The sequence below is a fragment of the Bicyclus anynana genome, chromosome 5 (assembly GCF_947172395.1).
Source record: "Bicyclus anynana chromosome 5, ilBicAnyn1.1, whole genome shotgun sequence".
In the NCBI taxonomy this organism is placed as follows: Eukaryota; Metazoa; Arthropoda; class Insecta; order Lepidoptera; family Nymphalidae; genus Bicyclus; species Bicyclus anynana.
The window spans coordinates 14,699,802-14,718,297 of record NC_069087.1 but is presented as its reverse complement, the minus strand read 5'-3'; the positions used below and the strand labels follow the sequence as shown (position 1 = coordinate 14,718,297).

The 18,496-nt window shown below is 35.7% G+C and overlaps 1 protein-coding gene across 1 annotated transcript; it reads left to right on the top strand.

The window, feature by feature from the left end:
• Positions 1-3,348: 3,348 nt before the first annotated feature.
• On the top strand, positions 3,349-17,972 carry LOC112044107 (uncharacterized). The gene is made up of 16 exons (XM_052881878.1): positions 3,349-3,471; positions 5,070-5,204; positions 5,861-5,960; positions 6,212-6,389; positions 6,869-6,995; positions 7,631-7,725; positions 9,820-10,000; positions 10,686-10,798; positions 12,637-12,826; positions 13,778-13,912; positions 14,906-15,005; positions 15,538-15,718; positions 16,142-16,268; positions 16,548-16,642; positions 17,038-17,218; positions 17,738-17,972. Exons 1-16 carry the CDS (start codon positions 3,393-3,395, stop codon positions 17,845-17,847), a joined length of 2,127 nt encoding a protein of 708 aa, XP_052737838.1. The 5' UTR covers positions 3,349-3,392; the 3' UTR covers positions 17,848-17,972.
• The last annotated feature ends 524 nt before the right edge of the window (positions 17,973-18,496 follow it).

The window sequence follows — 18,496 nt, the reverse complement described above, 5'->3', positions numbered from 1 at the left end:
AATATAAATCGTTCATGTTTTGTGTTATAGTTTTGTAAAATGGACTATTTATACGTATATACATAATACATGCGAAAATATAAATAGAGGGGTTGAAAGTTTATTTCGGTAGCAAGTTATCCCGACGAAGTTACGGGCACCGCTAATATAAACTAATATTATAAAGAAGAGAAAATTGATTGCTTCTTTGTTTAAATTATGCGATAGTTTGCTCTGAAACTACTGATCCAATTTCACTAATTAACATAAGGTAACAGCTGCAGGGTGTTTTAGAGAAATTTTTTGAAAGTTCTGTTTTATGAGAATGGTTTGGTGTCTGAAGTTATAATAAAATTAAAAACATACACTAATGGAGCCACATTATCAAGTAGTAACATAGGCTTTATTTTATCTCAATATTACCGCGATTTCACCGCGTAGTTCTATTAATTGACCTACGAGTACGTCTATAAGAGCTTTAAGCTCTGGCAAAAGTATCACGAGTGACGTACAGGTAAAACCAAGATCGCGATCGTGTCTTTAACCGTTACACTGTTCTCGATTTAGCCGACGACTGGTTCCCGAGCGTTGGGTAAAAGCTGAGCGAAAGATGCTCGCTCGCAGTACGAAAGCTCGTGGAGTGACCGACGCACGTACCATGCACTTCCTGGTCCTTGCATGCATGCTGGCCGCGGTCATCGCAGCGCCTTCCTCTACATACTATGACCAGAGTCAAATCGGCGAAGGCAATAAGCAAGGCCACATCAAAGACTTCTCGTTCATAATCGGATTGCCGAAAAACTTTTTAGAAAGCGTGATGGGTATATTTGGAATGAGGAGTGTTGACCAGCCGATCGCACAGGATAGGTCAGCGCAGACGTTGATTCCTTTCAAATCGAGCACGTTGGATCGAGGTATCATCACGGAGAGCAGAACGTCCGTAGAGACGGAAGGAAGCAACGCAATCGTCGTCGGGAGACGCTCAGAGGCGGAACCTGAAAAGAAGAAGCTTATTGGAGCGACGTAGTGCGACTTCCTGACAAGATCCTGTCACTAAAGTGTATAAATATCACCGGCTTTCGCGTTGTCAAACCTTATATTACCTCCAAAATGTTGTCTGCACCGATTCCATCTAATCCGACTGTTTGTAGGATAAACTATTTATTCTGTTAAAAATCAAGATCACAACTTATTTTATATATTAGTTATAAGTGTAATTTTAAGTAAATAAATTATTGTCAAATAAAACATTTTTTTTTATTTAGGTCAATAATAAATTAGGCATTTTTATATAAAAAGAAAACCTTTAACTCTTTGAGAAAAGGTAGGTAATGTCGTGCGCCTCCGTTGTCTTGTCTCGTCTTTGCGTTGCCACTGGTGAGCCTGAGCTATCTGTAAGGAACATGCCTATAATTAATTACTAACGGACGACTTCGTCTGCATGGAAATCAATGTAAACTTTGAATTTTAAAAATTCTTGAATCACGTTATATTTTGTATTTTTTTATGATTTATAAAAAAAAAAATTAAACTGTAACTCTAAAAATGAAGGATTTTCCAACAAAACCTCTTTCTCTCTCTATGTTCCATACAAAATATCTATATATAAACCTCTATTTCACCACCTTCTGTGTTTGTTTTAGGATCAAAAAATGCCCTATGTTTTGCTCCAAGCTCCCATTTACCATTATACAAATTCATCTTGATCGGTGCAGCCGTTTAGCCGTGACAACGTAATAGACAGACAGATTTATCTAATATGATAAACTTACTTTCGAATTTATAATATTAAGTATAGAAGTGTAGATAATTACTGTAAATAAAAATATATATTTTTTTTAAACATTTCATACTGTACTTAACTTAACGGTGTGACCTATAAACTCGATTGAATTTTTCCATACACCGACATTCGTCGTCAGCACTCAGAGCTCGCAATCATTACACATGTAAAACAACTTACAGGTCTAATAATTACCTACACATTTGGACACCTAGGCTATAGGTCATGTAGAAGTGTGTAGAAATTATTAATTAATTAGCATTAGCTCAATTGATTCTGTCCAATATGTGGTTTGTATGAAATGAAAAGTGGTGTTACATTTTCCTTAGAATTGTTACGTAGTTTATATTTCTGTAATACCTTTTTTATGAAAATATGAAAAATTAATTGTGAGTTCATAAAAAAAGTAAAAAAAAACCCAAACCGACAGACGGATAAAAGATCCGTGTCTTTTAGTAGATAGATACGAGTGTGTTTCTGAAAATACAGGATTATACGCGCATCTGCGAAGTTGTATCTGCTATTTATAAATATGAATTGCTTCGGAATGATGCAAAATACCCAACTGAAACTGATAACGATCGATGAAGTGAGTACCTATGTATTAGAATAAAAATATATAGTTGCGTACCCCTGTGATCTATTTTCTTTATCAATATTAATAAAACAATTAACTTAAGAGATTTAGCCAAAAATCATTGATTTAATACAAACGATAATTTATAATACTCATAGATAAGGCAACTAGTGCGTCGAAACTGAGGCGAACAAAATGTGCCTTGATTTAATTTTGTCGCTTTCGGAACGACAGTTATTTAAACAAGTAATACCTACCTAAATATTGTCTATAATGTCGAGTTGTGTGTTCAGGAAGTGCAAAAACTATGTATATATACAATGTAATGTATAAATATATAATGTAAATAAATAAAAAATTGTGCATGTGTGCGCTCAGTGGAGTAGCTAAATTCAAATCACTTTTTGCGATGATTTTGTAGTTATCATTGGAAAATATGGTTTAATAATCTGATATAACGAGTAGGTATAGGAAGGTATCTTTTATCTACATTAAGAAAAAATATTATTTTCGGTATCAGAGACCGTCACAGCGGATAGTACTTACTTGCGTATAACTATGAAATAAACATCGATATAAATCGTTAGATGGGCCCCGTCCATAAACAAATAATATTTGTGTGATAAAGAACACACATGTCACAATTTTATGTCATTACCCAAAGACGTGCACGCACATCTTATCTTAGTACTTAACAAGCGCATACTGTGAGTGGACGTGGACTTAAAAAAATATTTACTGTTTTTTTTTTTTATTTTAATCCCTTAATTATGCCTTCATGTTCATTTTGGAAGTGTAAAAACACAAGCTACAACATGAATAAAGAGAAATGTGTTACGAGTGATGACGTACCTACTCAATGTGCGAAACCAATGACAATTCCGCGACGCTTTGAGGCCCATCTAACGATCTACGATCGATGGAAATAAAGATAAGAGACCAAATGATAAGTGATAAGTCAATGTTTTGTGATATGAATGATAGTATTGAGAACTATTTATTTGTATTACTGACACTGTGAAGGTTTGTCCGGAATAATAATTAGTGCCAAAGATGGATGAAAAGCGAATTGTTGATTTTCCCTATGAATTCGAAGAACTTGACGATAATGAAGTGCAGAATTTTTATTCAGGTAACATGTGTTGTTTTAGTCTAAATACTTAGTTGTGTGTACGAATGTACGAATATTTTTAAGAGAGTTCAAGTTCATCTAGGAAAGTAAGTACTATACAATATAATGTCGTTGACCACCACCATGCTTAGTTTTACACTTTTACCGCCAAGCAGCATTGGTGTGATTTGATGCTGAAAGTTGTTAGTGTAATAGGGATGATGATAGTTTTTTAAATTGTAAAAATTACAAATATCTTTGTTATTTGTGCCTATATAATGAGAATAAAATTGTATAAATTTTTGTCTAATTACGTTAAAAAAATTCAATTGATTTTTAAATTTTATAAACAAATAAAGATATTAATTAACTTACGTTTTAGGGCAGTTAGGGGGTTGACGTCATGCAAACCGCGGTTGACGTCAGTCAATGTAGGCCGATGCTGATCTTGCGCCTCGTGCAGATGGTACCGTGTGCGAGGTTTATAGGTCAACTCTTGTATAGCAGCTTCTGAGTTATGGCTGGACGTAACAATTATACAAACATCCAGACAAACTCAATTGTTTATGTATTAATTAGTTATTATTGACCTTATTTACCCGAATGTCTCATAAAAATCAATAAATCCAAACTTAATCATCATCCCCATTAGTCACATTTAGCATATAATATCTAAGCCTCAAGTTAATGGTCGCCGGGCAGTTGGTAATAAGTCAACTTTCATATCCATGGGGCCAGGAACAAAATATTTATTCATGACCATACCAGTTAAAATCAAGTGGTGCGAGTACCTAACGCAGTGGCGTAGCTAGGTAACCAAGAGCCCTTGTCCAAACAAAAAACATGGGGCCCCACTACTATCTAAACTGGTTAGGTTTTATCAATTAAAAATATTAAATACTATTGTACGCCCGTGACTTCGTCCGCGTGGAATTCAGTTTTTCATAAATCCCGCGGGAACCATGGATTTTTCCGGGATGAAAAGCCTATGCATTAATCCAGAATAAAATCTATTTCCATTCCAAATTTCAGCCAATTCGCTTCAGTAGTCACAGCGTAAAAGAGGAACAAACATACTTACTCACGTACACACAAACTTTCGCCTTCATAATATTAGTGTGATATAAAAATACATGCCAAGCTACTTTATCATCAGCTCTTTTAGGTACGTTTTTGAAAATTTTCAAGTTCAGTTCGATCGCGATTTTCTGGTAAGGGCGAAGAGTAATCGTGATTCGAGAGCCTACTGTGCTTGAGGGTTCGGGGCATTGCACCGCCTAGCCCCTGGGAAGCTATTGACCCAACGTTGTCGGACATTTTTCAGGCAGTATATTTGTTATCGAACGCACCCGATGTCTGGCTTCTCATAAAGAAAACGCCCCACCGCAACAGTTCGCAACGTTCATAATTTTATCCGACTCGCCATGAATATCACAAATACAAAACTTTTGAGTACTAGTAGTAGTAGTAGTAGTAGTAGTGTGGTAAATAAATATGTTGTTCCTGGGCCCAAAGACTTTCAATAATAATGAAACTTTAATATTTTAATGAAACTTTTGACTATGTTGATTGTGTTAGTTTAAACCGAGTTGCAATGACTATGATTTTTTACTCCGTAGGTGTCAAGGCAGACTACATCACCGTAGGCCCAAAGAAATACTTCATGACAACAGGATACTTGTCAGCAGCTGCAAAAATTTACAACTTCCCAGTCAAATCAGAGGACACTTTCATTGTAACCTTCCCAAAGTCAGGTAGGTACAATTGGTTCAGACCAAAGAGTATAGAATCTTCGGATTCAATTTCTCAACTGATTATGAGAATAGTTGCAGTCGCTGACATTGGAATGCTATTTGTCTCCTGGTGACTATAGGTATTGGTCATTCTGTCGTGGTCACCGGCCGCCCTCGTCAGCAACATGAATAAAGCCTTTAGATAACTAATGCAGGTACCCACTCGTATATCGATGGGCATAAGGCTTCGATCTACAATTAATGTGTAATACCTTCAATTGCCTGCATCTCTCATTAATCTTTAGAAGTTAAATTTTTTTTTTTTTTAATTCTTTACAAGTTAGCCCTTGACTACAATCTCACCTGATGGTAAGTGATGATGCAGTCTAAGATGGAAGCGGACTAACTTGTTAGGAGGAGGATGCAAATCCACACCCCTTTCGGTTTCTACACGGCATCGTACCGGAACGCTAAATCGCTTGGCGGTACGTCTTTGCCGGTAGGGTGGTAACTAGCCACGGCCGAAGCCTCCCACCAGCCAGACCTGGACAAATTAAGAAAATCTCAATCTGCCCAGCCGGGGATCGATCCCAGGACCTCCGTTTTGTAAATCCACCGCGCATACCACTGCGCCACGGAGGCCGTCAAAAAATTGCATAAGGATGCTTTTTTTTCAGGAACAACTATGACTCAGGAATTAGTTTGGCTGTTATGCAACAATTTAGACTACGAGAGGGCAAAATCGATAAACCTCAGTGAAAGATCACCTTTTTTAGAGTAAGTGTTCATATTCATATACATATTCTATTGCGGAAGAAATGTTTTCGTATAAACGGCATTTTATTTGTTAAACCTATTTTCTACTTATCTATTAGCATAATGTGTACAAATTTTTTTTACCATACTAAATACCTAACTATACCTATAGACATAGGTAGGCATGTTGCTATAAATGCCTATATTTTTAATAACTACTCTGCCATAATCATTGTTATTAACTTTAAAATAAATTATATCATTTATTGCAGAATAAGTACATTGTTTTCGTTTGAAGATTTTCCAATGACGGAAGAAGAGAAACAAAAATTTGTTAAATCCCAAATACCTACAACACACGAAGACATAGAAAAAATGCCCTCACCAAGGTTCATCAAAACTCACCTACCTCTGTCTCTACTACCACCGTATCTATTGGACACTACAAAGGTTGTATTGCATTAACCATTATCTATACTACAGCCTTTCTTGATGAGTTTACCAACAAACAAATTAAAAATAAGGGTATAAATCACTAGTCATTTCGCAACTAATAATAATTTTATGTAGCTTGTTCTTAAATTAATGAAAATAAATTTGATTAATAAGCTTAGAACATTTAGATATGGTTAATATATTTTAAATAACATTTTATAAACAAACAATATATGATTTAAAATAAATAAGTAATGAAATGAAATGCTTTTTCTACCTTCATTTTTAATTTCTTTGTTACATACATCTTCCGTTATTATGTTAGTTAGTTAAGCTTATTTTGACAACTTAAAACTTCTTTTTTCCTATGCTTTGTTTTTATAAATATGACTACTTTAATAAACCTTTCCAAAAATCCAATTCTTTTTTTTTTTTAAATTGTGTGACAAGACATTGTGTAATTGTGTATTTATTTGTATGTTTTGGATTGGCAGGTAGTATACGTGGCCCGTGATCCGAGAGATGTTGCAGTATCCTTCTATAAATTTCAGAAATTTCTAAGGATATTAACACCTGACAAAGAATTTAAACAGTATTGGAAGTTTTTCCTGCGTAACCACAGTGAGTTAAGCAGTATACGGTAGATATATGTAAATACGTAGGTAAATAGTATACGATCTCTTTTCAGCACAATGAGGTATATATTCATGAATGTAAATAGTAGGTACCTATATAGTCTGGCAAGTTCGTTGATGATACTCTCATGATATGCGGACGACGGGGGGAAAGATTGCGCGGGTGTGAAATCGTGCGTGCGGAGAAGAGAGGTGCATCAGTCGTGGGGTTTTCATTCATCGCTACATGCCCCCGGCCCACGCGGACTTTCGGGAGTGTTACGAACGAAGTTTCCAAGCTATAGTGTACGATCTCTTTTTTGGTTCAGTACCTGAAAAAGAAAAACGGAACCCTTGCCTTTCTTACATTTTCATATCCAAGGATACTAACCTTAAGATTCTCGATGATCAAGGATCATAAATTTCCATAGGGTAACTACACTTAAAATATTTCTCTACTGAATGTCTCCTTGCAATTAAAGATTATTAAGCCCTCCTAAAGATCTCTGTTATCTATTTTTCGCCAGGGGTTATCACAGCGGTCATACGATTGCATATTTGAAATAATATCACTTATATACGTTTGTCAACACAAGTTACTATTATAACATGTGTAGAATACTAATTTATTCTCGGTTTTAGTTCCGTGGACTCCATATTTCGATAATGTTCTCGAAGCTTGGGAGCAGCGGAATCATCCAAACATGTTATTTTTGTTCTACGAGGACATGGTTAAGGTAAATCGTTAAATAGAAAATAATAACAATAATAATAATAATTTATTTATTTCAAGCTTCAATAGGCTCATAATTGTGTTAGTAAAAATAGAATGTGTTAGTAACTTATAAACTATAGCAAACTTATTCTATTAAATATATCGTACTAGTAATATGTGTGTCACTGCCGCTCCAATCCATTTGACATGGAACAGCAGTGATTCACATATTTACAGTCCAACCTGCTCGCAATCATTTCAAGAATGCTGTTGGTGCCGCCCCGCACCCTACGCACCAAGGATCCACAACGTTTGCGCATTGTGGCGTAAAAACAGTCAACACGCGCATCCGCGAACATCCCCGATGCGCTACAAAAGCGGGGCAACCCCATCAGCACCCTGAATGCGTTGTTATATTGTACACGGAGAGCGTTATAAGATTTTTGAGAGTATTTGGCCCACAGACTGCACGTGTAGAAGCTAGTGCAGTATGCTCTGAACAAAGTAATTTTAACGGCATAGGAACACCGCGCAAACCTGCGGGCCAGCATATTTGCTCTTACTGATAACGCTCTCCGTTCTCTCTCGATATCAGTGTCGTCTCTAAGGTCCGGGATCAACATGTGTCCGAGGTACTTGACTTTATTCACTCTCTCTAATGCAAACAAAAATAATAACTTGATAATTCTAAATTCGCTTATCGTAAGCTTAGTTTACAAGTTTTTGAAAGGTCAAGTTTAATTATTTGTAGACATTACCACAGAAAACATAATTATGTAACACTACCATCAGAGGAAGACAAGTTCTGCTGAGAAGAGTCGGCTCAACTCAGCGAATAAACTCAACAGTTGCTCTTTTAAAACCTCCGTCAGTCAAAATAAATTACTGGATTTTTGGAAAAATTCTTAAAGACACCCAGATCGTTTGTAGATTTACAAGTTGTGTCTTGGATAGGACTTTATGTTTTTATTCCAGATGCGTTATTCGCTAACACTACGGGGCGTAGCTACTACTATAAGGGTCCTTAACTTGTACGAGCAAAAATGATTAAACTTTAATCCACAGTCACACTGAATCTGGTGCCTCCCGAAAAAAATCTACAAAAAAACTGCCCACTGAGTTTATTTTTAAGCAATCTCTTCTTTTCCCAAGTTTTAAACCGTGCGCCCAAAAGTTTAAAACATCCTACATAGGTTAAGTCACTGTCATATTTATTTTGAGCACGTCTTTTTTTCTTTTATGAGAAATTTTTATCCTTCATTTGGGCCCCCAACTAATTTTGATACAGGGCCCTAAGGCTCGCTACGCCACTGGCTAACACGGTAACTTTCAAAAGATAAAGCCAACCAAGTTTCTAGACATTAGTATGTTTTACGTTACAACTTTGTTGAGTGGTAAAATAACAATATTTTGTAGGATATGTTTTTAAATGTCGAACGTGTTTGGTGCCTCAAATTAACTAAAGGCTTGGAAAATAACGAATTCACGTCTGAATTTGTTGCCAGCGAACCAGAAGGCAGATGTTACTTACCGTAGAGCCAAGAAACCATCAAGGCGATTTTCAATCTTATGTGGCTATATTAAAATAAATTAACTAAATCTATAAAATTAAAATAAATTAAAACTAATACTTAAAATACTTAACAAAAAATTCCGCCCTTATATGCACGGAACCAGTGGCTTGACTCTGACCTAGAGGATATTATATGACTCGTCAACACCTTGAACTTATGAGGATACCATAACTTCAAGGTGTTGACGAGTCCACTTATAGGAGTCGAACTGCATAACTAATATTTTTATTAACTAAAAAATTATTTTTTTTTATTGTTATTATGTTTTAATACATAAAATTCAAATAATTCCGACTATCAATGTAACACACACCTTTACCTATCATTGCATTTTAAAATTTTAAAGTTTGGCTACGTCATAATTATAAGGATGCATTTATTATGCATAAGGACACATTATAAGATCTATTTACAAAAGAAATATTATTTACTCCAAAAATATTAATTTTAGAACTAATGTTCTTTGAACATTCCATCACAGAATTATGGGAAATACTCCCCAGCACCCTGTATATCTAATATTGTCTTTCTTATATATTTAGGATTTACCTGGGACTGTACGCCTCGTGGCAAATTTTTACAACAAATCTCTCTCCGAAGAACAAGTGAATGAACTTGCTGATCATCTCAGATTTGACAACTTTAAGCAGAACAAGTCAGTTAACATGGAAGACATGAAAGATCTCGGCATATTTACGAGTGATGGTGCTTTTATAAGGAAAGGTAAATTCAAACTTTTTGATTCAAATACATACCTATACATAGAGAAAGTAATGGCGAATATATAGCATTTATGGCATTACCTTAAATAACAGGAGAACAAATTATGCGACAATACTAACTATTGATTTGTTACTAACTATTGTTTCTGTATCTATTACGGAAAATCTGTTGCAAATAGAAATTTCCCTGCCTTGGGCCTTGGAGTCGAAATGCCAAAAGAAATCTACGAATTATTTCACCGCGGCTAATTGCTTCGACTGGTTGGACTGGCTCATTATGTTCTTTCTCTACAAAACAGTATGAAAGAACCAAGTAATTAGTTGGAAACAATGTCTACAAAAACATCATTATTGATCAGCAGGCTAATTCACTATCTTTGACGTATGCCAGTTGAATTTCGCATACTCATGGTATGCGAAATTGAAATTCTATGTAACAAATGTCATCCCGTGCTTACTAGTGGATATCTGATATTAGGTAGATGAAATTTTGTCAATTGATTTGATGTTTATTTTAATAGTTTGATAATAAAGACCAAAATAGTGAATAGTCCAGCAATATGTACCTATACATCTAAAACGCTAAGATTATAGCTACCTATCAACAATAAAGTAGACCTCCGAAAATTCACAATTTAAAAAAAAAAACGCCCAGATTTGTATATCTAAAAGCTAAATTGTTGCAGGGAAGCCAGGCGGATGGCGGAAATACTTCGACGAAGAAATGGCGGCCGAGGCAGAGGAGTGGATCGCAAAACATCTACGCGATACCGACTTCCGGTTCCCTCATTTGGACATTTCCGAATAACTTTTATTTTTGTTCTTTACAAGTTGGTCCTTGACTACAATCACACCTGATGATGAAATTTAAGATGGAAGCGGGCCAACTTGTTAGGAGTGGGATGAAAATCCACACCCCTTTCGGTTTCAACACGACATCGTACTGGAATGCTAAATCGCTCAGCGATACGTGCCGGCAGGGTGGTAACTAGCCACGGCCGAAGCCTTTCACCAACCAAAATAAATAATTATTATTTACTGACGTCAAATAAATTTATATTATGAAAAATATTAATTTACATTTATTTTATTACGCAGAAACATACAAGAAATGGGGTATTATTATAAATACCATGTCAATCTCCTGAAAAAGAAATGTATTAATATGTAGATTGTAGATACCTAACCTGCAATAAATAATCATCAATATCAATACATATAAGTAAAATTTAAGTGTATGTCTAAACTTATTATATTTTATTAAAAATAAAATATAAGGAAATATCAATACAACTACAACTACAAAATTAAAATAAATTAAAATTAAAACTAATACCTAAAAATATTTATCAAAATTTGCCGCCCTTGGTAGGGTGCCCATCACGCAGGCAGCATTCCCGCGTTGAATTGCGATTGAAATTCTTTGCGCGAGAAAGCTGCCCGCCCGAGGGTCGCCTGTTGCCTCTCTGAGGCGTTTGCCGATCTCCTTGTGGAGAGTCAGAGCGCTCCTGCCCCACGGGCCTAGTGTCTCGACGCCAAACGGGACGAATTCATATTGGGCGCCGAGACAAATGATCATATCACAATATGTCTATGATTTCAATACAATATTCAGTCTATGATTTCAATATAACTGTGTTTTCTCAAGTGCTTATAGTTCTTTACACGATATTAACAATCAAAATTCTAAATTTTTGTCTGTATGTTTGTTTGTCCGGGCTATTTTCTAGAACAGCTTAACCGATTTAAACCAAGATCTTTCACTGGTCCTGGAAAATCTTGGAAAATCCATGGTTTTCGCGGGATTTATGAATTTCACGCGAACGAAGTTGCGGGCGTTTACTATTAAATAATAAAAACAACAGCTGACCGAAGCTGACCGAAGCGTTGACCTTACTTACACTATAACCTGATCTACCTACCTATCTTCATGATGTGTAAAATCTGTGTAGACGAGATCTTCGTCAATTATAAAAGCTGTCAGTTCAAGCTCCTAAGATACGCATATTTGGTAAGCAGGCAACGATAGAGTTTCAACCACCTTTTTACCCTGAATCGTTCAAGAATAAAGTGTAAGAATTTTGTTGCTTTTTTTTCAAGCTTTATTCGAGTTATTTGCATTCAAGTAGGTACCCCTTTTTAAAACGATTTTTGCGCATTTTTCATTAGATGTTATGAGACGGCCATGAGGCTGATGACATTTGAAAATCAATAATCAAACAAATAAGTGTAACATAAATAAGCCAATGCATACTCTTATCAATCAGCTGATTACAATGTAACTCATGTTATACATATTATGTATAGTATCGATGTAATGTAGCTGCCCCCTAACAATAAATAATAGCTACCTACGATAAAGACATGGAATGCCGGTTGTGCGCTAAGAATCTGTTATTATAACTCTATTATATTATGACTGATTACGACAGATGTATAAATAAAGACAAATTAAGGCTTACGCATACACTCGCTTTCCGTATTCGTTTTCCGAATTCGTTTCGCCCACGGAAGTTTTTTCCGAACGGAACAAATTCCGCGACATGAATGCCCTTGTAAAGTCTGCCGTAGTCTCACGGAATCCCAAATCTAAATTACGCATTACGGAAAACGAGTGTATGCGAACAGCCTTAAATGTATTACAACGATAACGAACGCATTGCAAGTGCGAATAGATTGTTAGTTTTAACTAAACTGTTGTGCTGTGAAGTTGTATTGTTAAGTATTCTGTTTGTGGCAATGGATAAAAAACGTATCGAAAACTTTCCTTACGACTTTGAAGAATTGGATCCGCAAGAAAATGAAGAGATTACTAACTGCATACGAGGTAATTTATCAATTATCTATTCAATTGTGTACCTACTCTTAGTGTTGGTACGATTTTACTAGATTTGGGTATGGGTAGGTACTTGTTCATATGTATTCTTTGACTTGGGGCCTGTTTTCACCACTTTCTAATAAGTGTCAGTTGTCTGTCTGACCTCACTTTGTCTCTATCACTTAATATAAAGTAAGAAAGTGACAAAACTTACGTTCAGATTATCCAAAACTTATCAGAGGTTAGTGAAACAGGCCCTTAATAGTGTTTAGATCACAGAGAAGATAAGGTTTTGTTGTATGATCCAGTTAATATAGAAGCGTTAAAGAATAGATGACGATGTTAATTCAGCCTATGAATAACTGCAACACCAGAGGGTCTGCGATACCTTGTTAGTCGTCAAGGGATTTGAATAATCTCACCTTGAATTACAATTTGTAGCTATGTGGGAACACAGTTGGTAGAGTTTCTACAGACTGCAGGTGCTCTGCAGAAGAATCAGAGGTTAATTATGGACAAAAGTCAAGTGTATATTAAAAATTCATTATTATCATCATCATCATATCAGCCAATGGACGTCCACTGCAGGACATAGGCCTTTTGTAGGGACTTCCAAACTTCATGATATTAAGCCGCCTGCATCCAGCGGATACCTGCCACTCGCTTGATGTCGTCAGTCCACCTGGTGGGATGTTTACCAACACTGCGCTTTGTAGTGCGGGGTCACCATTCCAGCACCTTGGGACCCCAACGTCCATCGGTTCTTCAAACTATGTGCCCCGCCCATTGCCACTTCAACGTTGAGCTATGTCGGTGACTTTGGTTCTTCTGCGGATCTCCTCATTTCTGATTCGAACACGCAGAGATACTCCGAGCGTAGCTCGTTCCATCGCCCGCTGTGTGACTCTTAGCCTTCCTATGAGGATTAAAAATTACAATCTATCATGTTAATGTTTATAGGTTACAAGGAAGAATTTATCCGCGTTGGCCCCAAAAAATACTTCGTCCAGAAGCGATACGTATCAGTAGCTGCAGCCATTTACAATTTTCCACTAAGATCTGATGACACTTACGTTATTACCTTCACTAAATCGGGTAGGTAATTTATCTTAATCTTATCAGTATAATAAACTAATTGAATAACATTCTTTCACATGCACAAGAGTGTATATAGACAGAGACAACTAGTAGTGAGTCTAAATTGATAATTGACGTTGCTACCCTGTTATAGTTATCAGCCCATTTTAACGGCCTGCTAGGGTAACCTAACCTAACCACGGCCCACCAGCCAGACCTGGACCAACTAAGAAAACCTCAGGACCTCCGTCTTGTAAATCCACCGCGCATACCACTGCGCCACGAAGGCCGTTAAGGTATTTCCGATAATTTCTTGGAAAAAAGAAAAGCTCAATATTCCATAGTTCGAAAATCAGGACCTCGTCAGCCGAAGCCATAGAGGTTAACCACTTACCACCAAGGCCATTGGCCCTCTATGAGAAAAATATAGACTCCGCGCCACGAAAAAAGTTCCTTGGCTAAAATCTGAACTAACACAACTGGCAATAAGACCGCCATTACCAAATTATAATGAGCGCCATGAAGACATTAGCGCCGCGTCTACAGGACTTGTTACGTCGCGCGGATTCTGTTTGAATTTGAAGATTTAGTTAAAATATTACCTATATTTTTTAGTTGTAATATATTATGTAATGCATATGTAAATTTTAATATTATATTTACGTATATATTATATTATATTTATTTAATTATTTATATATATAATTACATATAATGTATTGCACCTTTCCGCTCTTTCTTCGCAAGTTCTCTCGTCAGGGGTTGACTGGTAGAGATTACTTTTAGTAATAAGGCCGCCTTTGCATGCTAAGTTTAATTTATCTTTTTATTGTTTTAATTTATAATTGTATTTTTGTGTGCAATAAAGTATTTCTTCTTCTTCTTCTTCTAAATAGTTAAATTTTAATAAATTTTAATTATAGTTTTAGTCTGTAGATTATGTATTAAATGTGTTGTAAATAAAAAAAATATTACTTGATGTCAATACCTAATGAGTTCATGGTTTTGCAGGAACAACTTTGACTCAGGAATTAGTATGGTTGATATGCAACAATTTAGATTATGAGAAGGCTGCTTCAACAATTTTAAATAAAAGATTTCCATTTTTAGAGTAAGTTTCCTTTTATTGCGTTAATTTTTGTACATATTTTAAACTAGCGGATGCCCGCGACTTCGTCCGCGTAGACATCAATAGAAAAAACAAAGATTCATCAACAATTGGGTAGAATTTAAAAATTCTTGAATATTTCGTATTTTTTTATGATTTATGAACAAACTTTTAAAACTGTAACTTTTAAAACAGTAAAAAATGAAGGACTTTCCATACAAACTTTCAACCTCTATTTCACCTTCTTCTAAGCCTAAGTTGTCATTGAATAAATAAATAGTCTGATAACGAAAAATTCTCTCGATAAATACAATTATATCTAAGGTATTGTATTGAAGGCATTAAGGCCTGCAACACAGCAATGCTGCTTTTTGACAGCGATAGTAAATATAGCGATAAAATACAGTGATAGAAAACATGATGATAGAAAACATAGCGTTAGAAAAATATTTTCAAAGTAGAGCCTTTGTCAGAGGTACACGTATCTAGCTCTGTCAAAGGCACTACTTTTACGTGTAAAATCAATCGTTTACAGAGTTGCAGCGTTAGTACCAGCAGAAGAACTTTCGTATATATCGGAGGATCAAAAAAAAGTGATAAAACAACGCTTAATGCCAAACACTATTAAAGAAATAACAGAAATGGCGTCACCGAGATTTATAAAAAGCCACATGCCGATGTCCTTATTACCACCTTCGCTATTGGATAAAACAAAGGTCCAGATATATTTTATTGCTATTTCCAGTGCCGGTTTTAGCACTACCAGCGCCCCTGGGCGAGTTTTTGACGGCGCCTCTGTCCCATTGAAACTCATACGCACAAAAATGGATAATTACTAGCAGACGCCCGCAACTTTAATTTAAAATTTTCACAAATCCTGCGGGATCTATGGATTTCTCCATGATAGATAGGAGCTTATATGTTGCTAGAATTCACTCGGCTTCCTGCAATTCGCTTGATGTCCTCGGTCTATTTAATGCGGCGCCTCTTTATATCTATCTGGCGCCCTATGCCTGGTGCCTGGTGCCTGGCGCCCCTGGGCGGTCGCCCATCCGCACCCTACCCTAAAGCCGCTCCTGGCTATTTCTATAGTTTTATGCCTAGCAACGTTTAAGTTTTGAAGTCACTTTGCTTGATAGGTGGTATACATGATGCGTGACCCAAGAGATGTGGCCGTTTCTTATTATCACCATCTAAAATTAATGAAGCAGATGAAACCAGATAAAGAATTTAAACCGTTTTGGAATTACTTCGTTTCGGATAATAGTAAGTTACAATTTTGTCAGATAAATGTTGTTGCGGAGAGACTAATTTTATAGTTGAATACTAGCTGACGTCGCGTGGTTTCACCCGCGTAGTTCCTGTCCTTTTTGGAGGACTTTTTTTTCTGGATTTGGGAAACTCATTGTCACAATTCCAGAAAAAAAAGTCCAGACTTACTTTCACATTTATAATATTACATTCATACAGTCTAGTATTTAAGGAAAATACACATTTGAATAAGTACATAGAAATATTTGCGTCTAAATAAATATTTGTTTCTAGTTTTCTGGGCGCCTTTCTTTGATCATGTGCTTGAAGCTTGGGAGAAAAGGAATCACCCCAACATGTTATTTTTAATTTATGAGGATGTAATAAAGGTAAATGATGTATATATTGTGCAATAAATACTATTGAATGAATTTCAAAAATTATATTATGAGACTAGATAAGAACCCACAGAACCGATAAAGAAATACTCAATTTTATTTCTCTAGTATAAGATAACAGTTTTTAAAACATTTAAATACATAAGAGCCTTTTCTTGAATAATATTGAAAGTTACTGATGCGACGCTTCGTGTCGTACTGACTCGAGAATGTATTCGTTTTTGAATTTTGTAGTTGGAGCGGCTACGACACCGTCGTGTTCCGTGCGCTCTATCTTTTTATTATTGATTAATCTGTGTAAGATGTTTTGAAATATTATGTTTTGTAATCATTTACTATAGTAAAAAAACTCTTAATTATAATTAATTGAAGTCTTTTTTTTTCAGGATATGCCAGGAACAGTGCGACGTGTGGCTGATTTTTTTGGAAAAACAATTTCAGACGAACAAGTGAACAAACTTGCCGACCATCTTGGTTTCGATAACTTTAAGAAGAATAAATCGGTTAACATGGAACACTTGCAGGAAAGTGGTGTATTTACAAGCGAAGGCGCTTTTATTAGAAAAGGTAACATTATAAATATCTTCTACTACCTACCTGACGCTGCGCGGTTTCACCCTCGTGGTTCCCGTTCCCTTAGGAATACGGGGATAATATATAGCCTATCCTCGATAAATGAGCTATCTAACACTGAAAGAAATGCTCAAATCGGACCAGTAGTTTCTAAGGTTAGCGCGATCAAGCAAACAAACAAACTCTTCAGCTTTATAATATTAGTATACTTTCAACCTCCTTCTATTTATATTTTCGTTTATTTTATATATGTAATTTAAATTTTTTTTTATTGCTTAATTTTTTTTTTTTAAATTAAATTGTAAATAAAGTTAGTTTATAATCTAACGCGCGAGATTATAAACTGTCAATAGATTGTGACTTCCGCTAAGAACGAACTTTGCGACATTAACGAGGTTTAAGTGTAGACGCAGTCGCGGGCGTCCGCTAGTATAATATATTCTAGTATTATTATCCGTATTAGTATTCTAGTATTATGCTTATAATTTTCCTTAAAACAAATGTTTAATACAGGTCAGCCAGGAGAATGGAGAGAATATTTTGATGAAGAGATGACAGCGCAGGCGGAAGAATGGATTGCGAAAAACCTACGCGGGACTGACCTTCGTTTACCTAACTGTTAAAGTTTCATTATATTGATATAATATTAAAATAAAATTAATTATATAATATTAAAATAAAAGTAAATTGAAAGTACCGAAGTGATTTATGCTTCCTTAAAAACATACAAGCAATCTTTGCCTAATAAACTAGTCAAGACTTCCATAGAGTTGAAGGAAAATTATAAACGTTAGCTCATTCGACGCTGAATAAAATTCTGAGAAAGACGTATTTTTTATGATAGTGCATCCGTTAAAGTGGTTTTCAAGTAGCATGGGTATTGTGACAGTTGCCTGTATGACGTTCATAATACGTACGTGAATCGAGGCAAACTTTCCAGATACTAACTGTCACCAGCACTATCCTACATGAAATTAACTGTAGTATCATAATAAGGAAATAGGTAGATTAAAACCCAATTTAACTACCTATATTGCAAGTTATATCTGAGGAATATCAAATAACAGATAAAACAAAAAAACAAATAAAAAGAACTATCTGTCCCTACATTAGATTTAAAGATGTTTCGTTGCACTTATTCAAAAATAACTATGTTATACTTGTTCATTTATCAACCCATATGCGGCTCACTGCTGAGCTCGAGCCTCCTCTCAGAATGAGAGGGGTTAGGCCAATTAGTTCACCACGCTGGCCCAATGCGGATTGGCAGAC